This window comes from Chelmon rostratus, chromosome 10 (assembly GCF_017976325.1).
Source record: "Chelmon rostratus isolate fCheRos1 chromosome 10, fCheRos1.pri, whole genome shotgun sequence".
In the NCBI taxonomy this organism is placed as follows: Eukaryota; Metazoa; Chordata; class Actinopteri; order Chaetodontiformes; family Chaetodontidae; genus Chelmon; species Chelmon rostratus.
In genome coordinates this window covers 18206392-18231231 of record NC_055667.1, presented here as the reverse complement: position 1 = coordinate 18231231, position 24840 = coordinate 18206392, and the positions used below count along the sequence as shown (strand labels likewise).

Sequence of the window (24840 nt, the reverse complement as noted above, 5' to 3'; positions counted from 1 at the left end):
AAAGCTTGAGCCAGTGGTTTTGTCCCGGCCAGCCATTATGTAAGAAATGGCACAGTAAAGGCTACGCACGCACTAAACTGCATGTTAAGTTCCCGCCAAGAAGATCCGTTTATAGGATTGTCTTGAAATGAGAGAGGTTCAGCAGCCAGTCACTTTCCCCCCACATATTTACTGTCATGCTACGCAAACACCACACTGAGGATGCCTGTAAAGTTTCAGAAACACTGATTGAAGCTGTTAGCCAGGATTTCTGTTTATCTCCCCGCTCTGCACGGGGGCTCCTCTTGGAAGTGTGTGACACTCAGATGCTTACACTTAACGTAGCCACGGTAATATGGGATTAAGCCTTACGTGTTCCCTCGGAGTATTAGCAGCCAGGACACAGAGAAGCAAGTGAGCAGAGGTCTTATTAGTCAGCTTTGTCAAAGACGGTGGGATCTCTCAGACAGCTGGGTAAATATATCTGGCCAATGCGTATGCAAATCACAGGAACGGGAAGAATACATCCCATGCTGCAGCGCAGGTCATTGTGTTGCTGTTTTATTCTCTCAATACAAGCGCTCACTTTGCCCTTCATCATGTGTCTGTCTTGTTTGTGTGTTGGTGTATAGTGCAATGTAATGTTCCACCTGAGGTGAGTCACAAGGTTGCCGGGAGAGAACACAGCCAGCTCTGCAGATAGATCCAAACAGCGTCTGCATGAGAGACAGGATTACACCGTTACCATGTGACTGGTCTGCCCTTAGACAGACCTCTAACAAAAGACTAAGCTAAATCTATCCAGGACAACAACCTCCGGCCCCTGAGCTAAACGAATGTAAACAATCAGGCAGACTTCTGTGAGGAGACGCATCAAACCTGCGGTGAGGATGACAAATCATGACCTTGGGTTTTAAAAGGTCCTCAGCAGACAAACGCAGTAGTTAAATCTTACTTCCATGCATAAAATAAAAGTCTTATCACTGATGGGAGTTAAAATATCAGACATTTGGACTCAAACAACAGTTTAGCTGCATGCTTTAAATTAAGACCTGAAAACATTTGGTCACATCCAAGATTTTCACTGACAGATGTGCACTGATTCTCTATTCATTTGCAAATGTTTTCTTTATTGCTCTATTTTTTAATTTTTCGACTGTTTTGTACTTTTTTTCTGATCTCCTTCCTCCTCCCTAATTAGCATCTAAGGTAGCAGAGCCATCAATGCCAGTGTCTGATACACTATCATTGTTGTGTGTCTGCTGCTGTAAACAAGTTAGAAACAGAAAACTTTAAATAGAAAACCTGAATTTTTCTCAGATTCCCACATTAAAAATGTGTCTTTCATTGAAGTCATCTCTGAAAAAGCACAGTAACTTTTACTTACTTTTGATTACATTCTTGCTAACAAATGCTAGCATGACCTGCATGTTAGCCAGCTAGTAGCATGCTAACTGAGGGTTGAAACAGGTTTAAATGAGATAATAAAATGACTCTCAGCTAAGTTGGCATTTACAGGGTGTCATCCATGACGCCTTCCATAAAATCATCAAAATTTTTGTTTTAAAGGTTTAGCAATATTTTATGATCTTTTCAGCCCATATAACCTCAGTCACACAGCAGTTGGGCTGACATGTAAAAAGGCAGAACCTGATTGGCCGTGCTGTAAACATTCAGGGCACCGATTGGTGCTCAGAAAACCCATGTTAGAGAATACATTTAGAGATAAAACCTTATTTTTCAAATGTAATTAATGCACTGAAGTGGAAATAAACCTACACAAAATGTTTTTACCTTGTCAAAGAACACATTCATGTGAATAACTCATTTTGAAAAAAAGTCAGGATTAAGTTCTTATGAGAGTTCCAACTATCATTATTTTACATTACTTTTTATAAACATGACTTTATCATAGTGGTTAGGATGTTTATTCCATGGCATGCCTGCTATTGTAACCTGCTACAAGTTAGACAAAGCTTTCTCTCCCCTGTGTGTGCTCAGCTACTTTAGATTCAAGGTTGGTTTTTGTCACAGCTACAAACAGCGAGCGTCCAAACTCGCATTTTTTTTTTCAGTCACTTTCCTGTTTCCTGGCCGTTTGGCCCTCAGGCATCAGAAAGCAGTTGTCCTGCTGACAGAGCTTTTGTTCTCTGCAGGAGAGAAACCAACGCTGGAACTCTTACTTTTAAATACACTTTACTTTACAAAACTGACATGAGAGGTTGCTCCGTAGGCCAGTGAGGAAATGTGCGAGTAAAAGCAAACACAGCACAAAAAATAAGGAACAGGGGAACAATCTGTTCTTCCTTATAATTTGGTTTGAGGGCTTTTTTTTTTTCAAAACATTGCACAATTAATATTAAAAAAAAAAAAAAGAAAAAACCCTGGCACATCTCAACATTAGTCAACATGCCCTCACTTCCTGTTTTTGAAACAACAGTCTAGATAAAGCTGATCTTGAAGGACTCACTGCTCACAGTACATAATGACCCATTTAGAATATCACTCACGATTGACCTTCTAACAAACACACTGTGCTTTGAATTAGAGGACACCATCTTGATACTGCCAGAGAGAGACTTTACCTGCAATACATGACATACAAGCACGTGGCTGTGCCATCTGTTTGGTATGGTTGGTACTCCGGATTAAGACAATACCACACTACAGTGTACTGCATGCAGGAGTCTTGCAGACATAGGAAATAATTTTCATTAATTTGTTTGGCTGCACTGGCTGAGATTACAAATATTTCATGTTGACAGTCCACACAGATATAACGTGAAATACTGTATGCTTCTAGACCAATTATACATTGTAGCTAATGGCTTCACTAATTGTTTACAAATCATTTAGTAATGCTTTATACACCACTTACAGACTATTAATAAGAGCAACGCTTGGGTTTGCCAGGTTGTGAAAACTCATTTTGACTGGGCAGACTGTTTAATCACTTATTTCTTAACACGATTAAGAGTCTACAACCATGCTGTGAGGCTGTAAGCTAAATGCTATCGTCTGCACGCTAACATGCTCACAATGTTCACTATGCTTGGGTAGCATATTAGCATGCTATCGCGCTAGCCATATATCAATCCTAAGTTTTTTTTCTCTGAACTGCTGTGTGTATCCCACCTTCACCTTTAGGAGCTCTGCAGATACACATTATTTTAACTGACAAAAACTAATACATAAATATACATTTTACTTTATTTGGGTTATGTTTGTTTATATTTTTATATGTTTGTACATGTTGAAGTTGAGCTTATTTAATTCACTTTGTTGGATATCTCCTGGTTTTATGTGTAGGCTGTTCATTGCTGGTTGGACTGTTTCATATCAAATGAATTGTTAAGACATTTCTTTAAAAGGCTCACGATTAACACCTGCAAATGACAACCTGGCAACCCAATATTTGCTCTTACTCTTGACTTATAACTGATCCAGAAAGCTTTTTTATTGATATTATAAGTATTATTATTAGCATCATGGATATAGCCAGTAGTTGAAGCTCAGATATATTACAAAGTGATTTCTTCGGTTCTCTCAGCGGCACATCAGACTCGACTTTGAACACATCTGCTGAATGTTCAGTGCGCGTTTGCAGATAACTGGCAAATGTAGCAAGTGAATGTGAATCGATATGTAAATTATATAAAGGCGTGATTGATTACACCAGTTATTATAATGATTGTGAGCGGCTGTGGGAGAATCAGGTGAAGGGTGGACGGAGGGAGGCTGTCGCTTTAAGACGTTGTTGCATGGAGAAGCTGGTGATTTTCCACTCAAACTGATATTAAACGCGCACCAGCTCGTAGAAACAATGGTCTCACAGACAAATTGATTAAATTGTCTCACTCAGCGTCACAATAGGCTGCAAAACAAGGAACAACAGGCTGCTGGGAACGAGGACAGGTAATCCGGTCTCTTCCTTACATATGAAGTCAGAAAATGACCTTATATTGGTTTTATTTTTTAAAAGAACTGAAACAACTGCTCTTAAACTGTCTTTTTAAGATTATTGATAAAAAAACATTACGTGTTGAGTGACTCATTTGTCACCGTGTTTTGATGTTGTCCAGTGGGCATGCTGATTCATTTTGCTCGCTGATGCAAACACATCACATTTGCTCTCTTTTTCTTTGATATGATGCCGTGTCCTGATTATTTCCATAACGCTTCCGCGTAGAAAACGAGAAAACATGCGCTTTGACTTTGCTTTAAAAAAATAACTTAAGCAAATAATGCTTTGGTTATAAAAACGCGAGTTTGGCCTTTGAACCTGATCCCTGTGTTTTGAGCTGATAAGCCGCTGTTCCCCGTTTCTATGATCGTTATTTGGAGGTCTACGGTGATGCGTTCAGGCGCACCGCGGCTTCACAGGGACGTGTGTGTGTGTGTGTGTGTGTGTGTGTGTGTGTGTGTGTATGTGTGTGTGTGTGTGTGTGTGTGTGTGTTTTCTGCTCCAGGTGCACCTTCACCCTCCACACCCACGAGTCATCCACTGAATGGATGGATGGGTGGATGGATAAGTGAATGGATGTTTATGCGTCCTTTAAAGGGGGGTCTGTTGAAGTAGGCTAGGCCTGGTGAACTAAGACGTTTACTAGCTTATATCTCAGTGACACATACTTAACCTACTTCTTCTGTCTCCACCCCGTCCAGTGTATGATTGATTGACGTGTGTCCTTTAATAACCCCAATCCGCCCTCTCAGCAGGATAAAAACTGAGGGGTCACAGTACCTGTTTTTTTTTTTTAGTTGGCTGTTGAAAAGTTCTCAAACAAACAGCATGCGACTTGCAACAGGTGTCCATGAAAGGTTTCCCAAGGGTCCCCTGCAAATAAGGAGTGGTTTATTAATATTCACAATAATTTTACCACCTACTCATAATAAAACTGTGACTTTCTCAGTTAAAGGTTCAATATTTCAGTGTGAAATGTGTCATGGTTTAAAAAAAAAAGCTGTAGGTTAATCATTGTATTCAAAGTATGAGCATGTTTTAATTGAATCAGTAAAACTCATTCAAACCTAAAGACAAGCATTGTTTTTCTGCTAAATTAAGAGATAATGCTGTTTGATTGTCTCTGTAGCGCTGTAATTTCCTAGATCCATGTTAGACCCATCAAACACAACACAGACTCATTCACTATACTCAGGTCAGTGTGTTATCACAAGGTGTGGATCAATTTTACAGCCAAAAGTAAGACAAGACATAATGAAACCAAAACTGACAACATGCAAAAATACAGACCCAGTTTGCCAGTAGGGTTTATATGATATTCTTTAATTTAGCAATAACTAAACCTTTTCTTTCTACGAGCTGTGGTCAAACACCATGAGTTTTTCTCTTTATTAAGGGGGAGCACTTTTATTGTTGACCCACATGAAGAGGCTTTCATTCTGCTGCAAGCACATACCTTCAAAATACAAACCCTCTGGTCTCTCTCACAATAGATTAGACAGCGTCTGTCAAGGGTTACATAACCAAAATAGTACACAGAGCATGACACTGACCAAAATATGATGGATTATGGGGTTGTGCAAAGCTGAGAGGTGTCAAAGGTGTGTGTGTGTGTAGGGTTTAACCCACAGCTTGTCCAAATCTTGCAGAGGAATCTTTCAGTTTTTAATTGACTCTTGCATGCCACCCTTTGTCCAGCCATTGTGAGCTCTTGGAGCAGTGAGTGGTATCCAAACAGACCGTGGACAAGCAGAGGACACGCATGGCCTTATTAGGAATTGTTATAAGCTGATACTGTACTGGTTTACATTTCCCAGATAACAAACCACATGTCATGAAAGAACAGAGACAGCGAAGCGAAACGTCTCGCATACCAGGAATTATCACAGTGTATGCATGAATAAAAATAGTTTTCACATGGAGATGCCTGGAAGTTGCACGGTGATGTTATGAGGGGCTTGTTATGAAAGTGCGCTTCATATTTTAGTGCTGTTTGCAACAGTAAAAAAAACAAAAAAACAAAAAAGGCACTACAACTCTGAATGCTGCCTTCAGTTCACCCATTTGTACGAGATCATAATTCAAGACCCACCCACAGTGTTGGACCAGCCTTTCTTTTCCTTCTGACTTGTCCTCTGTGTCTCCAACATGAATAAGAAGTGTGTGCATGTGTGACACACACTCATCCCCCACCACTTGGCTGTGTGTACGTTTGTGGGCAGGGAGCAGTGAGAAGTGGAAATTTACAGTCTCCAGTGTTGGTACCTGAGTTGTCTGTCACGGCTTGGCTGCGTCCAATCTCTACTTTGGGCTTAATTGTCTTTAGCCAAGGGGCGGGCCCTGCTGTCAGCCCCACTTCTTGTGACCCGTGGTGGCATAAAGGCATTCAGTACAGAGGAATGGTGACAGCTGAGGGAGAGGAACTCTATACATAGTCGCAGCCATGAAGGAAATGTAAGTTTTCTAAACTGCTTTGCTTGAAAGGAGACTCGATTTGTGAGGGTGTGACTGAAGTTTTGTGTGAATGGGCTACAAAATAGTTAAAAGAAGTGTAATAGTTTGGTGGATATTCCAAGAGTCTGTTTGTTTGTTAAAAGGTTAAATAAATAGAGGCAGAACTGCAAATAGATTTTACTGTTGACTTTTGTGATCCATATCAACAGGATGTCTAGGTAAAGGTCAGGATTAATAATATTGTGCTAAGATTTTTTTTAAATATATATAAGGAATTTATAGTCAAGTATGTCTGGATTAAATCCCAAGGACAGTTTGTCTTAAGTCTTATCTGGCGGGCACGCAGGTGAAAGCATATGAGGAGCAGACGGGAGTAAAACGGGGGAAAAGGGATGAAGAGAGAGAGAGAGAGAGAGAGGTAGAAACAGGATGAGAAACAAGAGCGGGCAAGAACTGATCCAGTTATGTAAGGAGGTCTGAGAATGGAAAAGCGGTTCAAGTTGACTTGTCATGCATAACAGGAAGAGAGAGATCCGAGAAAATGATGGGACACAGTGTGCACGCAGGGGGATGGAGGGGTTGCTGTTCCAGCGTTAAGTGAGCGGACGCACAGTGCCCAGCAGGAATGTGAGAGATTTCAGGGAATCTTCTTCTTCATGTGGCTGTCGGTAGACGCTCCCGAGAGGGGAATGCCGTCATTGTCACTGGGATGATCTGAGGTGTTGTCCTAATTTAAGTTCCGCTCATTACTGTTCCGCTTGTTTGCAACAATTTTACAGTTTGAGAGGCTTGCTGCATTTCTGTACAACTTGTTCTTTTACCGGAGCCTCGACGAACAACACACTTAAGGAGGAAATATTTGATGTTGCGCTTTAAAGAAAAGGAAACCTTTCTCACTGGCGTTACAGTTAATCTCTTGTCTCAGAATTAATTATAGCTTCCTCATTGTCCGTCTTTTGTTCCTGATTATACACCAGCTGGGAGCTTAAATCACATTCAGTCTTGACATGTCTTACTCAGTTATTCCTGTCCTATTAGGGTTTCTTTTCTCCTCTTTGGCTCATGCGGGGAAATAGGATACCTCAGTCAGTAATAACAAATCCTGTCTTTCTTGGAACGGCGGTTTACAGTGTAAACACTCAAGTGAACTTAAGCTGTTGTATCTTCCGGAGAGCAGCCAGGGCTTTGGGAATGCAGAGGGATATCTTCCTGTCTAAATTTGGATTACGCTGGACTGGCCTGTTGCTGATACAGTAGCATATGAAGAAAGCTAAAAGAAAACTTTGGTGGAGGGTCAGGCAAGGTCTTGAAGGCGTCTATCGTGTCTAAACATTCCCTTCCTTTTTCCCTCGGTGACAATGTGCCCCCCTCTGAGCAGAAGCGGAGCACAGTTGAAAAGCAGAACTACATGTACAGCAAATCAAAAGCACTGCTGTGAGCGTGCGCACGCTGTCCCCAAAGCTTGGTTTTGGCTCTACAACTTGCAGCATGCATCTAAAATATAGATTTCTTTTTTTCTTGCAACCAAAATGCTCTTTATCTACGGAGAGGGTGATTGAATGAATGATTGGGTCAGATAAAGACAGAAAGCAGTTTGTTAACTGTTTAATTATCACTGTGTGAGAATGTGATTTTATCACTAATTACGTTGCTCAAGGCTTTCTCTGTCTGTTTCAAGGCAAATCAGCTCCCCAAACAATTCCCTGGTCTGAATGACCTCCATGCATCAGATTATCAAGATTAGCAGCATAGTGCTGTATATTATGTTCTCAGTGGTTACACATCATGCTGTAACGCCATCAGGAGACGGCATTATCTCCCTAATGCTCCTCCCTATCTGTGCTTTATCCTGCTCACCTCTCTCTCTCTCTGTCTCTTTGTCCCTCTCTCCATCTTACGTGTCCTTTCCCTTTTTTTGCCGTCCACAGCATGGCACAAAAAGAGAAGCTCCAATGCCTGAAGGACTTTCACAAGGACACCCTGAAACCTTCACCGGGGAAGAGCCCAGGCACGCGGCCCGAGGACGAGGCCGAAGGCAAGGCTCCGCAGAGGGAGAAGTGGGCCAGTAAGCTCGACTTTGTCCTGTCTGTGGCCGGAGGCTTCGTCGGATTAGGAAACGTCTGGCGCTTCCCTTACCTTTGTTATAAAAACGGTGGAGGTAGGCAGAAGACACACAGCAGATGCTAAGACTGTTAAGCCAAAAAAAACTGTAAGCTTGTAGAGAGGTCTCACTCTTTTTCCTGTATCCATTACCCAGGTGCGTTTCTCATCCCTTACTTCATCTTCCTGTTTGGGGGTGGCCTGCCTGTGTTCTTCCTGGAGGTTGCGCTGGGCCAGTACACCTCTGAAGGAGGGATCACCTGCTGGGCGAAGCTGTGCCCCATCTTCACTGGTCAGTCCAAGAAACACTGCACATGCTCACACACAGAAATAGAGGCTGCACATCAGAGCACAAATCATCCCTGACAAGATCATTTAACATTTAACACTGAGTAAAAGCCTCATTTGTCCAAACAAAAATTCTGCCATGATTTACTTCCTGTTTCAGGCCAGTATTCACCCACCCCTTGCCAGTGTAACTGGACCAGTTGTACTTCATTAGGCCGCTTTGTGTTGTGTTAACAACATTACACAGCACAGTACTGAACATGGAGTATCATAGAGGAGGAATGATCTCAGTCTACTTTATTCCAGGGTCATCCTCAGGTAGAGCGTACACATGTATACGCTCCCAAACGCACATTTATGTAAACATAAACAACACATTTTCCAACACGTTAAGTCATCCTTTGATTGCAGTTTTGGTGCGTATAATAGATTGATGAGTTCTCAGTTACCATGGAAACAGACTAGCAAAAAAACCCTCCAAGTTGCCTAGCAATGGGTACAGTCTCACGCAGCAGGTCTGCATGAAACGATCATTTTTGTTGACACAGAGCTGCAGTGTGGATCCACTTGTTTTGCCTCAGCCTGTAGGATATATTATAAATACTGTATGTCTTCTGTGACGGTGTCGTCAGGGTCGGGTTCTCTCACCGGTCTCCTGACCTGAGATCACGATGAGCTACTGATACTCTAAGACACTCTAGGGCTTCTCATTGCTCTTAGGTGTAGCCCCTCTTACGTTTGAGTGACAGCTGTGGACAAGCACAGGAGCACTGCACCCTCAGCAGCTGCCGTCACACCTTTACTCATGTTCACACGCAGGACATGACATGAAAAAAAGAGAGGAAACTGCCCGGCACCGGATCTCTAGCAGCTGCTGACGGTCTCCGCTATTCACGGAGCGCTGAGGCTGCTGTCTGTCCATCTGGCACAACGTCTGGCACAGCAGAGAAAGTCCACAAGTGGTCGCAAAACTGGCCAATCACAAGTCTTCCCATTGTCCTCGTGCCTCCCCCTGCCCTCGCGTGTGCTTATCACACAGAGAATTCGCGACTTTACTCCCTGCACACCAGCCCACAGTCGAGTGCACACACACACACACACACACACAAACACACACCTGTCACAGCATTGACTTGTCTATCAGTTTGCATTTGGAATGTGGGAATGAGGAGGAGGGGGCGACAGAGATGATCAGTTTAAAAATAATCTCGAGCAGTGGAAGAGTACCGGGGATTTCTGCGCACAGGTTCGTGGCAAAGTCATCTAAAAATAGTGTAAAAACACTAAGGACATTATGACAGTAGTCGAGTCTGGGAAGTTAATGTAGAGTTAGTTCTTGATGTTTGTGATTGTTGTTCAGCAGCATTCTTACTCAAGCTGTTGAATTGATTACATAAAGTTCTCATTTTGTAGGAATTCTTCTTGTTGGTGGAGAAAAAAGGAGCTAAAAGAGAGTGAATAACAGTCATCAGGTGACCAGAGGCACAACTACAAATGAAAGCTGCCAATGCATCTCTGTTCACCATATGAACTGTTACACAAGCAAAAGCTTTACTGTGCGACGTGAGGAAAATAGAAATCACAACTTGGATGATATCTTGAGTTGATGGTGAAATCTTCTTTCCATCTCCCCTGCAGGTATTGGCTATGCTTCTGTTGTGATCGTATCTCTGCTGAACATCTACTACATTGTGATCTTGGCCTGGGGACTCTACTACCTGTTTCAGTGCTTTCAGCCGGAGCTCCCCTGGGCAAAATGCAAGCAGCCCTGGAACACAGAACACTGTGTAGAGGACACAGTCCGCAAGAACAAGACCCTATGGCTCGCAGCCAACATTACCAACTTTACCTCCCCCGTCACAGAGTTCTGGGAGTGAGTTGTTACTGACAGCTTGCCTATCTAACACACACACACACACACACAGAGGCATGAATATACCACAGTAACACTGCCTCTTTATCTTGCTTGCGTAAATGTGTTTGAACAGGCACAGTTCCTTTAAAAGGTTCTGTTTACTTTTAGCTCTCCACTAATTTATTAGAAACCTTATTTGTACAGTACCTTTCATAGTTCAATGTACCTCCTCAAAGTTTGACTGGAGTTGTCAAACTGAACTGAAATATCAACTGGAAATCTCAATCTTATTCATGCCTATGTGCTTTGTTACATGTTTGAGTTCATCACAACAAATGGAATTAAATTAGAAGTGTTTATCCAGCATTGGACACTTGAAGGTTCCAGCTTCAACGCTTTATCGAATAGTCTTCTCAGTGTGTTCGTATATTCAGACTCTAGACTGGCCACAGCAGCAGAACAGCACAGAAAGGCGAAGTCATGTGTTTGGTTTCAGCTTTTATTGTCATTTGATTAGTCACTAGTGGTCATAATCTGGTGATATCATATGACCTCCTTCATTTATGAGATAGCCTCTTCTGTTTCAAGTCCCACAAACGTCCACTAACCTGCGCCTCTGTATCCTCTGCAGACGCAACGTCCTGAGCATCTCCACTGGGATCGAGGACATAGGGCCCCTGAAGTGGGACCTGGCCCTGTGTCTCCTAGCAGTGTGGGTTATCTGCTTCTTCTGCATCTGGAAAGGAGTCAAGTCCACTGGGAAAGTGAGTGCTGAGGCGTAGACACATCCTGTACTTATTGTGTTGCCTGGATGCCGTTTGGCCTTTAGTTTTTACCCCGACAAGTAAGCAACAAAACACTGTTGCTCAGAGAAAACCCACATGCTTGGAAGGCAGTTAATTTGGTTGATTTAAAGGCACAAGCCTCGGCAGTCCTCGAAGTTACTTGTTGGCCAGACTCACTGTCGGCTGTAAACAGTAGGCTGCCCCTCGCTCTGTTTCTGTCAGCGGGACAGAAACTCGACCGGAGCCAACAGGAGGAACTCTGTGAGGAAAATTAATAACTCAGGGGGTTTATTTCTCTTTTTAACAGAAGGTTAACTGTGATTGGTGTGCCGTAAAATGATCACCCCTATATCTTTAACCAGATAGCAATTCAGAGAGTGAGGAGCCTTTATGCAGTGTTGTGCACCGCTTTGTGCTGCTGTGGACATGCACTCCATCTCAACCCTCATTATGACCTCTGTAGGCAGCATGCATCACTGTTCACAGGCCTTACCTACTTCTTCCCTGTGGAAATACTTGGGGAAGGGGGGAATTGTTACCAGATACAGAAAACAGTGTTTCTTTTGTCTTGCAGTCATAAAAATATGAGAACTTATAAAGGAAGCACTGTTTATCCCTTAAGGATGATGACTCATAACTTTTTCAGTATTTTTTGGCTAATGGTTCCTTTCGTCCTGTCTAGGTGGTGTACATAACAGCAACTTTCCCATTTGTGATGCTGATTGTGCTGTTGGTACGTGGAGTGACCCTGCCCGGGGCAGCTGAAGGGATCAAATTTTACCTGTACCCTGACCTGACCCGCCTACAAGATCCAGAGGTAGGATGAAGAACTCTCCTTCTTCTTCCTCTTTTTTTTGTACTAGCTCCCAACGCTGACTCCGCACCTCATATCTTTCACATTTCTGTCTGCAGGTATTAAAGGAATAGTTTTACATTTTAGGAAATACACTTGTTTGCTTTCTTGCTGAGAGGAAGTTAGATGAGAAAATGGATACCTCATATCTGTATGATAAATGTCTTGTCACTGTGAGGTTGGCAGTAAACTAGGATAATAAATTCAGCCTAACTGCCCATAAAACCACAACGTCACGTTTTTGCTCTTTGTTTTTTGTTCTAACTAAGCAAACAAGATAAAGCATGTCAATTAGAGAGCTTTAGAGGTGGTAGTTGGCGGATTTTGTTGCCTTTGGACAAAGCCAGGCAAGCCATTTTCCCCATGTTTCCAGTCTTTATGCTAAGCTAAGCTAACCGTCTGCTGGCTGTAGCTTCATTTACAGACATATGTTGAAGTGGTGCCTAACTTCTCATCAAATTCTGGGAAGCTAGCTCACTGTAATGTAGATGTATAGTTTTACGCACAAAAGAGATTTTTCTTACGCAACTTGATTACATAATTTCTCATGAGTGACTGGACGAACATCCAAACCAAGCAGACATGTCTTGACTGACTAGCCCCTGTGTGTCCTGTGCAAACTTTGATGTGTTGAAATAAATGAGGTTTTATTATGCCTCACATGATGCTCATGAGCTTTCACATAGAATTACTAACATCTTTGCCATGACACTCTGTGGTGTCTTTATAAAAGCGTTGCTGCTGTGGAAATTGTGGAGACTGTTAACGTGTTGTAGCTCTATTTAATTTGAGGCTGCAATATTTTGATATTAGCAATGGATCACATGAGTACTTTTCTGTAAAAGGGTTTGCTTGTAGTGAGTACCCATGAGTAATTATCACAGATCCCCTCAGCTCTACTGAGCTTTAGAGCATCTTTAAGTTCATTACATTTGGTCCTATGGCTGTAACTTTACTGTTTCGGCTCAGTCTCACTCCTCATCAGTGTCGTTTTTTTGGGCCATGTTCAGTTAAAAATCTTTGAAAACCACCTCCTGTTGGGGACCAAACAGCAGACAGACACAGTTTGAGACTAGCTGGTGATTAAAGTGGAGCATTTAGCAGCTGAAAAGCCAGATACCTCCCTCAAGAGTTGGTAGAGACCAAAACTGAGCTCAAAAAGGGTGAATATTAGCCTTGCATTCATCAGGTGACCAGAAACATGATTCTAAATGATGCTAATGTTTCTTCGTGTCTGCTGGATATTCAAATAATCAACCATTTGCAAATATGTGCACGCTATCAACTTAAAATGTGAGAACGATCTTGTGTGCTTTTGATTATCTTACCTCATCTAATCTGGGAAACACCGACAAACACAAATCAGTGAACCTCTTCTCTCTCCTCAGGTGTGGATTGATGCGGGAACCCAGATTTTCTTCTCCTATGCCATTTGCCTGGGAGCCATGACGTCACTGGGGAGCTACAACAAATACAAGTACAACTGCTACAGGTGAGATGTGTTTCCGCTGGGGGGCGTGGGACTGTAGTAGTGACAGCAACTCGTGTCAGAGACGGTTGCGTGAAAAGAAAATGGGAACTTCGGTTCCGTCTGTGTTCATTAACAACCTCCATGACATATGTGTGACATAGGGACTGTTTGCTGCTGGGAGGCCTCAACAGCGGTACCAGTTTTGTGTCTGGCTTCGCAATATTTTCCGTCCTGGGCTTCATGGCACAAGAACAAGGGGTGGACATTGCCGATGTGGCAGAGTCAGGTACGAGGGTCCAAGGTGATGGCAGCAGTGGTGGTGGGCGCTGCTGCCAAAAAAAAACAGCAAAAAGACAATTGGAAGCTTTTCAAAAACAACAGCAGATTTTAGAAGAGGGGAAAAAATTTATTCTAGTGATTTATTTAAGTCTCGGAAACGATGATGCTGAAATGTAGAGGTATCGGCAATTGCACACTCCTTGAATAAAAGCCTCAAAGAAACAGAATTGTGACTTAAGTGTGAAATATGTTCCAACTTTTCTGAGCACGCATCACAATGCATTGGTCAAGTGATGTGTGTTTTAGCTACGCAATGAGCTGCGGTGTTAAAGAGCTCCTGTACTGGGCCACCATGATTATTATTACAGGTGTTCTATGGCACCAGGTGTTCTCATGTCCCACACTCAACCTGCTCATGTCCTTGAGTAGCTTTACATCTTTTTGACCAGGGGACATTGGTAAGAAGATTGGCAACATACTGTTTGTGCTCTATTGAATATGCACTTGTGCCCTGTGGTGATACTTCTGACCAGCAGCACTGCAGTGTAAGCCCAGTTCTGTTAACAACCTGTGGATCTCCTGAGGTGGAACGCCACCGGTTCTGTTTCTGCCTTCCTTTATACTCTATGTGGACTTTGAAGGAGATGCGTCTTCTTTCAGCATGCTCGCTCTGTTCAATTAAAATTAAGCTCTTGCTATCTGTAAGGTTGCAACTGGAATACAGTCATGTAAAATTAGACTACAATTGTACAACACTGACATTAATTCTGTGATGGCATGCAAGTGTGTACATACGGGATGTCCCATTATACATGAAAACACAACCAAAAGTCATAAATCCGAGCATATTTTTCATGCATTTTGCTTTTTAATTGAGGCACTAGTTTATGCGATTGCTGACTTTGTGCCTCATGCTCTTTACATTACATCCTGTTGAGTTGGTTCATGGCTTTGCTAAAATCCTCATCTGCTTTGTTTAGATTAGATTAGAGTAGATTCCACTATGTTGTTATTGCACACAGTAAATACCAGTGCAATGAAATGCAGTTCTGCATCTTATCAGATAGTGCACATAGAGACATACAATTATGAACGTAATGTAATATAAAACAAGATACTAAATGTAAGGCAGCTGTGATATGTTGTTATGTAACTTCAATGAGTACAGTATAAACAGCACATAGGAAATAGTGTGTGCAGCAGAATTGTCTAGTGTGTGGACAGTGTAAACAGTAGGCAGTTATGTAATGTGTACAGTGTAAAATAGACAGTATGTATAGTTGAATATAGTGGTTGATATTAGTCCCACAAGTAAACACATCCAGGACACCAGAGCATGAGAAAGCCACTCAACACTGATGGCCAACAATGAATATCCAGTTGGCCAATCCAGTTAAATATATCTCATTTCCTGTAGATTATTGGCAGTACCACACCCCGCTCAGCCTCTCTAGCTCAATCTTTACATTACTTTTCCAATCCCCTCATGTCGTCCAAGCTCAAATCAGATAGAAATATTAATTCCGTCCTTTTCTCCCCATCCCTTCTATGCTCTCCCTTCAGGTCCTGGCTTGGCCTTCATTGCCTACCCTAAAGCTGTGTCCATGATGCCGCTGCCAACCCTCTGGGCCATCCTCTTCTTTATCATGCTGCTGCTTCTGGGCCTGGACAGCCAGGTCAGTATTTTCACAATGACGGCCGTGTCGAGATGTGCAGAGAAAAGTTAGCTGGTGTACTGCCCATTAATTCTACACAGGCACTTGCCAGGTCGCATGTTAGTTGGCTCCTGCCGGCCATAATGTGTAAAACACATTTAGCGTCTCTCTGATCCACATCTAATGTCCCCAAGGTATCAGATAACTGACAGACAGGCAAAGCAGCCTGCTCCCACAAAGGCATTTTACTACCACTCCCGACCGCACTGTGTGAGGATTATAGTCCTTTTAATGCCCTCTAATACCACAAATTAAGTTTTTAGAAGTTGATGGCCGTTTGCCAAACATTAAGGTAATAGAAGTCATTATAATGGTTTGCATGCAAGCCATCTAGCCTTGGTAGGAGGCAGATCTTTGATTAAGCGAAGATAATCTAAGCAGACAAAACATTTCTACTCTGGCTATATCACATTTCCTGCCTCCAAGTGTAATTCTACTCCTGTGCTAACTCAGTCCTGCACATGGCCGGCTACTCATCTCAGCCAACTGCGAGATCCGGCTGATGCTCTAAATTTGAGCACATGTAAATGCAGCTATTTCCATGAGAGAAATGGTGCCAGTGACAGTGTGTGTGCGTGTGTGTGTGTGTGGGTGGTGCATGTTTTGACCATAAATTTCATGCAGATTTGTAGTCCTGAATGCTATATATTGTTAACATCGCTCACACATACATGCCACTGTTATGTAAGGGGTTTTTGTTTAGGCTTTCGTGCAACAAAGGAGCATGTTCTTGGTGCATAAAGATAGTTTGAAGACAAGACAGTTTCATAATTTTGTTATGACATTATGAAGTTTATGAGGCAATGCGGAGACACAGGGGAGAAGAGCAAGAGACACAGATGGGGAGACGGAGACAGTGATTCACTGTTTTGTTTCTGTTGTGTCTTGGTAGCAACAAACCAGTGCTGCAGAGAGGAGCCCTGTCTAAATTCTCATTACTGCCCAACAAAGACAGCTCTCATTCTCTAATCACTGGTTTGTAGAGGCAAAACAAGAGCTGCAAGCACACAGAAAGAGACATTGATTTTTTTTCCCATGAGAACCTAATAGTGGCTTTTGTCCCCACAGTTTGTTGAAGTGGAAGGACAGATCACCTCTATTGTGGATCTATATCCATCCCTCCTCAGGAAGGGTTACCGACGGGAGATCTTTATAGCTGTGATGTGTTTCATGAGCTATCTCCTGGGACTCGCCATGGTAACGAAAGTAAGTTCACCAACAGTCACTTCTTGGAGCGTCTGGGCTCTTACTTACTTCTGCTGCGCATCCTGTTTAGAAAAGGAAAAGAGACGCCGTGCATTCGGATCAACGGCAGCGATAGCGCCACAGATTTTCCACTTGCCTGTTGGCTGCTGCATTGTTAAGACCAAATATGGCTTCCTATCACCTTCACCACTCACATCCTGTGTGTCTGAATGGAACAATTCGGAATGCCGTTTTCCGTTTAGCAGTTAACTGTGCTTCAATGACGTCTCAGCACCTGTTGAACTCTGCCTCTGTTGGTAGGGTGCCAGCATTCTTGCTGCTTTTCAACACCCTCCCCACCCACTCTGCTTTAATACCCCCTTCTATCTATGTGACTTTGCTTCCTTCCACACACATCAGAGAGATAATTAATGCAGCTTTTCTTCTTTTCTTTTTCCAGGGTGGCATGTATGTGTTTCAACTCTTTGACTACTATGCAGCCAGTGGTGTGTGCCTTTTGTGGGTTGCATTCTTTGAATGCATTGCTGTAGCCTGGGTTTATGGTAAGTGGAAAGGACTCTTGTGATGTGATAGGGGTCTGTAGTGTGTGTCGTTTTTCAAAGTAATGATCCCGAACAGTTGGATAAAGAAGCACAAATGTTCTCTTTGGTGGTAAACAAAGGTGTCCTTGTGGCTCTTTTCACATCAGTAGTAAATACGTTTAACTGCATGGAGGGGCGTGGCGACAGGGGTGGAGATGGTGTTGGTCCCACGCTAGATTGCGATTGGCTACTCAGGGTTGCCTCCCACCAGATTAGATCCTGTTATTATGAAGGAAAACATTTAGCCTAATGAGAAAAAACGTAATAAGAAAAGCACCTCATCTTCCAGTAATAAACAAATTTATTTTACAACCCTATGCATGGAGCCATCTGATTCTTTTTATTGGATTGAGTCATGCATCTACCAAACGTGCAGCCACTATATGTATATTGTGGCTGTAAGGCTGAGTGTGTTTCGCCAAATTACTTTTCAAGATTCATATTAAGGGGCTCATATTTGAACTATTAAATATTCCCTCAACATAAACAGAATATATTTCCTCAATAATCAAAAATTGCTCTGTCAAATTGTTGTCATCATCTATAATGCTAATTAGTCAACTGAAAACAGAAAATCAGAAAATAATCCACAGTCTAGCAGGTTACATTCCATCTTTAGTCCCTTGCCAGATGTTAGAAAAATGAATTGGACCAGAATAAAACAACATATTATAACATCTACAAAGGAGCGTAACAACAAACATCAGGCACATGTAGAGAGCAGTCCACACACAGACCTCTTAACAAAGCAATAAAACACATAGTTCACTACAACTCAACTCTGAGGAAAGATGAATGATGACCTAGTAAGATAGTTAATGACTGACAAAGCCGAGACTGTTTATAGTAAATACAGTACATGGAACATGACCCAGTGGAAATATATGCTGCAGTTTAGGACAGACATCAGAGATAAGGGACCATAAACCCGATAATTTCTGATGGTAAATATCAAGGTCATTCTGTAGTAACAAACAATAACATGTGAACAGTAGAGACCGACCAGTTTACTATGTACAATGTTCATTATTTTGACAACTTTGCTGAAACAAATGCTAGAAGTCGTTCTTTATTCTCTTTGTGTTGGACAGGAGTTGATAATTTCTATGATGGACTTGAGGATATGATTGGCTACAGACCAAACCCATGGATGAAATGGAGCTGGACCATAATCACTCCTGTTCTCTGCATGGTGAGAGATCAGCGGCAACTTTCTGGAGCGTCCCTTTATTGTATTGGTGTCACGGACATGTGACGTGTTGATAATTTCAAGGTCACAGAGGTTTACAACTTGCACTAAAAGAAGCATATGTTTTTCAGGGCTGCTTTGTCTTCTCCCTGGTGAAGTACAAGCCCTTGACCTATAACAAGGTGTATGAGTACCCTGACTGGGCTATCGGTCTGGGCTGGTGTTTGGCCCTGTCCTCCATGATTTGCATCCCCATGGTGATGGTCATCAAGATCTTACAGTCTGAGGGACCCCTGATCGAGGTGAGCTGACTCAACCCTTTTAAAGGAACTGTGACATTTTCTGAAATACTCTTATTTGCTTTCATATTAAGAGTTAGATGTGAAGATTGACATCACTCTCACATCTATACTCTGATATGAAGCTAGAGCCAGGACATGGTTAGTTTAGCTTAGCATAAGGACTGGAAACCGGGGGAAGCAGCTGGCCTGGCTTTGGTAACATAATCCACCTACCTCTATAGATCACAAATTAACAAATATTGTTTGTTTAAACTGTACAAAACTCAGTGTAAATAGGCTAATTTGTTTTTTTTAGTTTTGTAGCATTGCTTGACTACTTGTACTGCCATGAAGACAACAAACAGTGAAGAAATACATAATACAAGTCAACCTGTTAGTTAATCAACCTGCCGCAACCAATGGCTACTTATGCTTAGCTGATGCTAGCTAATGTTATTTTACAACATTAGCTAACATCCAATATCAAGAGAAATGTCAAACAATAACAAAACCACAGCTGAATGCCATTGTATTTATTACTGAAGAAAACAAACACAGTTTTTAATCATCAGTTGCTGCTGAAAAGTGTCCATTGTACCATTTCTTTAAAATAAAAACTCATGACAACATTGTCAAACCGACAGTCAGCGTGGTTAGCTAGGTAGTGTTGTAACAGCTCATACAGTCGGCCATTTTTGGAGGATAGCAACAGTCATCTATACGCCATCACCTCCCATCTAGCTTGGTAGTCTGAATGCGTATAACGTAGTGTACCTCCATTAAATTTTACTTTCAGAATGGTCAGTAAACACTGAATAGTAGGGCTGTGAATGTGTGACTACAGCTTAAACACTTTTAGGTGACATTATTAGATTAGTTATTACCTAGTGTTTTGTTAGAATTCAGTTAGCATAACGGTAGTGGTAGTGCTAGCTGTGGTACTCCTGTTGGTCACCTGACCCTTGCCCTGCAGGTCATCATGGCCCGTCAAGGGTCTCCCCTTGTCATTTCTTTGAGGTGTCAGGCAACTGGACGGACTTTAGCTTCATATTTAGCATACCAACATGTCAGTGGCATCAATCTTCTCATCTAACTCTCGGCAAGAAAAAGCAAATATGCAAAATGTTTAACTATTCCTTAAATAAGGAGAGCATGGTGTATATATTTACTCAGTTTCAGATTTAAATGCCTCGAAATATTTATCATGCACACAAATACAGATGTGAAACATGCTGAATTCTGATGCTTGCCATTTTAAATTTGATAACTGTCGTATTGAGCCTTAATCTGCTCCAGTTTCTGATGCCCATTAATCTAATCCCACATTTCCTTCCCCCAGAGGATCAAAGCCGTGGCAGCCCCGGCGAAGTCAGGCGTGAGCTCTCGCCCGAAAGAGTACAGCTTGAAGGGCAGCGAGCTGACACAGCCCCTGGACCCAAACGGGAACAATGGCTTGATCAAGCCCACCCACACCATTGTAGAAACAATGATGTGAGCGCTCTCTGTGAGAGGAATAAGACTGATGTGCTTTCTGTGTTATTATCATATTTGCTAACATTGATAATGGTAGGTTTACATTGTCCAATATATTCACGTTAGAGATACTCTGGTTTGATTTCTATGAAGAGAGTTATATATTATTGTTGTAATTTTTTTCTCTTGTAATTTTTTTTTTATTTTTTACTATATCAATATTGTTGATGTTACAACTGTTGTCTCTGTAGTTGGCACTGACCTCGGCTTAGGCAGTATTTTGAGATAGAACATGTTCAATGTTTACTACCTTTCTGTTGATTCCGGAGAGATGAGGAATTAGATTTTTCGGTGTAATAGAAGAAAAGATAAAATTCTCACTGATCATAAATTCAGTCGAATAAACGAGTAATTAACCGTGTAAAAGGTAGAGTACGTCTAAACACCCTGACTTGTTTGTGGCAGCCTCGTTGCCCGAGGTGACTTCTAATCTCTTGTTGTTGTTCATCCCTGCAGTGAAAATGAATGTACCACGAGCCACCCACATCTGTCAGAGTACATATCTGTAACATGTTAAGTGGCAATATGCAGTGTATAGAGTTAATCTTGCTTGATGTCCTTTGAGTTACAAGTTGAACAAGGCCTTGGCCAAATACTGTAAGAAATGCACTCTGAAGAAGATCCATCCTCAAAAAACAGTTGAGACAAAACAACAAGAGAAAAACAGCTGACGAAGAGGAAGTAAGGGAAAAAAGGGAAGTGGCATTTTTAAAGTATTTGTACACGGCCTGTGTGACTACTACCAGTCCCAGTGCATTTATTGAAACCTCTCTTTGCACTTTACGTGTCGTTTCACCTTTATTGTAGTATTTGTTTTTATTGTTGCAAGGTATTGCAGTTACATTTGCAACACATTTCAGGAGGAAATGTTTTTAGCTTCTAACTTTTTGATATTGTAAACTTTGATATACAGTATCTAGTTGTCTTCTCGCTAAGACGATGACAAAATAGACTAGACTAATCTGACATCCAATATTCTGATTATCCAATAATTATCCATACGATCTGTGAGAACATCGCTTAAGAAGTAAAAACCTAACTCTTTTCTAAACGTCCTAACAGCTCTCTCCATTGTGCTCATTTCAGTAGCAGACGCGCTCTGCAGAACTACCACTGGATTCTAGTTTTTAATGTTCAGTTTAGGCATTTGTATTGTAGAATTTGAATTGTTTGTAAATCACATATGCCTTTTTGTAACAATTTTATACTGTACATCATATGAACACCATCACAGATTAATTGATTTTATTGAAAACTCAGCAATTTGTCTTCTAAATATTGGTTTCATTGTGAGCCTGGATTACATTTTTCAGTGTGCAGTATTCATTGAAGCAATGGCGTTCTCTGCTCATTCAAAATGCACCGTCAAATTCAAAATAATTGTACTGTTCAATAATTGAACAGCTTGCACAGCTGAGTACAGAATCTGAAGGAACCGTTATCCTGAAGCATGTGCAGGAGCCACCACCGTACCGTGCTGCTTTGTCCAGAAAAACTTGTGCTACTTGGAAATTCAGTTGTACCAAAGTATTTTTGTCTCACAGTTGTCCCCTTTGAGATGCACATTGCATCTTTTCTATATAGATTACAATAAACATCTTTTTCTTTGGAATTTGTTTGTGTCAATTTCTTTGATTCTCTACATATGCACATGTCTGAAGCATTTACACCTGTTCAGTGGAGAAATGTTTGCACACTAATATACAGTATTTATTTCCATTCATATGTCAGATATTTAATATCTGAAGTTGAAATCATTATTGAGTGGCAGGACTGACATGCTAGAAATTAATGTGAAAGTTTTTAATTCTCATTACCTTGATGGTAGTAAACCCAATTTACTACCGGCCAGGAAACTGCTTAATAATGACTGCCTGCAGATATACATTCAATTCAGGCACAGGATGTTTCCTTGCTGCATGACCCCTTATTGATGAATTGTAAAGATTTTACCAAAAATTCTATCAAGGTGAAAGAAATGATTAGTCCTTTCTTTTAGGAATTAGCCCTGCCAGATTTATTTCCTCCCAAAGCCCCCTTGGTTACCTTACTGAACCCATGACACTAAACACAATATGTAGTCCAGGCTCACATTGTAACCACTAAAGACACTAAATATGTATTTTGACTTGTGTAACTAATCTAGGTCACTCTACGTGGACAGCAGCTAACAGCGACAACCTAATACCATTTTACATTATTTATAAGCAAAAAATTTGTATGCAATATTCATTAAAAGTTTTTTTTCCATCAACCAAACATTTACTTTGTCCCGCTTGTTTGTGCATAGATGAGAGAGACTGAATTTCAGCACAATATCATCTTATCTGTCCACGTAGACATACAGTCCCTGCAGGAACGGCACCAAGCAGGGTATCATTGCAGTTCTTAAATTTCAAGATGACTTAATTATAAGTACTTGGTAGTGTGTGCACAGCCTCTATTCTCTAATTCAGAGAAAGTTGCATGCGATTTCACCCGTTCAAACACTGTTAAGTATTGTTTCCTTCAGTTTTGGACTGTGAGCAGTAAATTTGATCATGTAGCAGCTTTCCTCCTCCAAACTTGATCAACAGCATTCTGTCTTTTTTGACTAAAAGTGAGACTTGTACAAATCACATTACATTGTGATTCCACCCCTAACATGGCTATCGATATGTACGTGCATGTCAACCATCGAGCCGATTATACCACCCTGACCTCCTTCCAGTCCCTGTGACTCCTCATCGACACTTGTCCTAAATTTTCAGGGTGTCGACCCACCATCAATCTAACGCCCTCCAGCAGGTGGTAACCACATTGACATCTCACCCACCAAGATGGGACTGGCTTATTTGGGCATGTCTCTGGTGTTCCACTATCTGTCCTGAGCCCTTGAGGCACTGAACACCCAAAGACTTTAAGTCACCTTGATGATCAACGTAAGTGACTGGGTGCAGGCGAAAGCAAGAGCTCCGCACGCGTCACGGCAATGGGACAGCACTTACGTTACCTGAGTGTGCACATTCATTTCTATGAAGGGTCGAGGGAGAGACAAAGAACTAAGACTTTGGATTTAAACCTCTGTATAGTGCAGTGAAGTACAAAGAAACACAGCATTTGAATGTTACACATTATAATTCATTCGATGAAATTCTACCAGCATTGCAGACTTGCATAAAAGGCTACAATGTTCACTAGGGAGACATCAAGCACTTGTCAATTTCACCAAGTTCTTGCAGATTTATTGTGTCATCGTCTGGGGTGGCCTCATTAATTACTAATAGCAGAGTGCATAGTTTTGATTTTAGAGTGTGCTGTTGTTGATGGACTCCATCAACATTGTACTCCCACAATGCAACGCACAAAGGTAATGGAGGAGCTAAAACTCCTAAATTGGGGTGGTGATGAAATATAAAAAAAAAGAATGTGAGGCTGAATTTTGGCACAGCGGTATGGTTGGCTAAATGCTAATGTCAGCATGCTAACATACTCAGGATGTCAATGTTAACAATCCAACGTTATGCTGGTACAATGTTTACTATGTTTCAAACATTTACTAATTAGCACGGACCACACACTACAGCTGAGGCTGTGGGACTGGGTATTTGACCATAAACCAGAATGTGAACCTGATGATGGTGCTAGATGCAAAATCATAGGTGTTGGGGTAATTGGGGAGAGCCAAATTAAACAACTCTGTTCAGAAGCCAGAACCAAATCAACCATGGTTTCATAACTTTATTCGCATAAAAAGAAATACATTTCTTAATTTATAATAAATTAAATAACAAAAATAAAATAATATCCAATAAATCTTTCAAGTTTCTTTGAAACAATTCCTGACATATTCAGGGAGGATGTGGAAATAAACCAAGGAAATTGTGCAGCCACATTCAGTATCACAGCTTACATGAAGATACTATACTGTATGCGCATGTACTGTAAATAAAAATAAAGCACTGCATACCATGATACATTATACAGTAAAAGTACAATACAGTAAATTAATATAAAACCTTAAAAATAGGCCTCTGTATACAACATGACATTTAATATAAGACGAGACTGAAATCAGATTGAAAGAAAGTGACCGTTCCAAGGATGAATCAGTCTCTAAGGCTGCTCTAAAGATACGGGACGGTGCAACTATCTCACAACATCATCACATCAGCCAAGACATGAAACGAAACGTGTTTCTTGTTTCCAGAGAGGCAGCTTTGCCAGATTTGTTGCACAAAAGCTTTATAAAAAAAACACAATGTCATGATAAAAAAAGGGAGCACTCTCACAAAGATCCTGCTGGAGCAAACGCAGATTTTTCCAGT

The 24840-nt window shown here is 41.4% G+C and overlaps 1 protein-coding gene across 3 annotated transcripts; it reads left to right on the top strand.

The window, feature by feature from the left end:
• Nucleotides 1-3741: 3741 nt before the first annotated feature.
• LOC121613215 (sodium- and chloride-dependent taurine transporter-like) lies at nt 3742-22145 on the top strand. 3 transcript variants are annotated; one of them, XM_041946533.1, is made up of 14 exons: nt 3742-3894; nt 8326-8555; nt 8655-8789; nt 10424-10658; nt 11272-11404; nt 12108-12242; nt 13667-13770; nt 13911-14035; nt 15592-15704; nt 16812-16949; nt 17389-17491; nt 18622-18722; nt 18851-19021; nt 20340-22145. In XM_041946533.1, exons 2-14 carry the CDS (start codon nt 8327-8329, stop codon nt 20493-20495), a joined length of 1878 nt encoding a protein of 625 aa, XP_041802467.1. In that variant the 5' UTR covers nt 3742-3894; nt 8326; the 3' UTR covers nt 20496-22145. The 3 variants fall into 3 exon arrangements, with proteins under 3 accessions (XP_041802467.1, XP_041802465.1, XP_041802468.1); XM_041946531.1 differs by lacking the exon at nt 3742-3894 and adding an exon at nt 6148-6397; XM_041946534.1 differs by lacking the exon at nt 3742-3894 and adding an exon at nt 6981-7116.
• The last annotated feature ends 2695 nt before the right edge of the window (nt 22146-24840 follow it).

Coding starts and splice junctions, on each gene's coding strand:
- LOC121613215 (XM_041946531.1), top strand. Junction 8,556..8,654: donor TTGTTATAAAAACGGTGGAG/GTAGGCAGAAGA, acceptor TCCATTACCCAG/GTGCGTTTCTCATCCCTTAC. Junction 14,036..15,591: donor TGCCGATGTGGCAGAGTCAG/GTACGAGGGTCC, acceptor CTCTCCCTTCAG/GTCCTGGCTTGGCCTTCATT.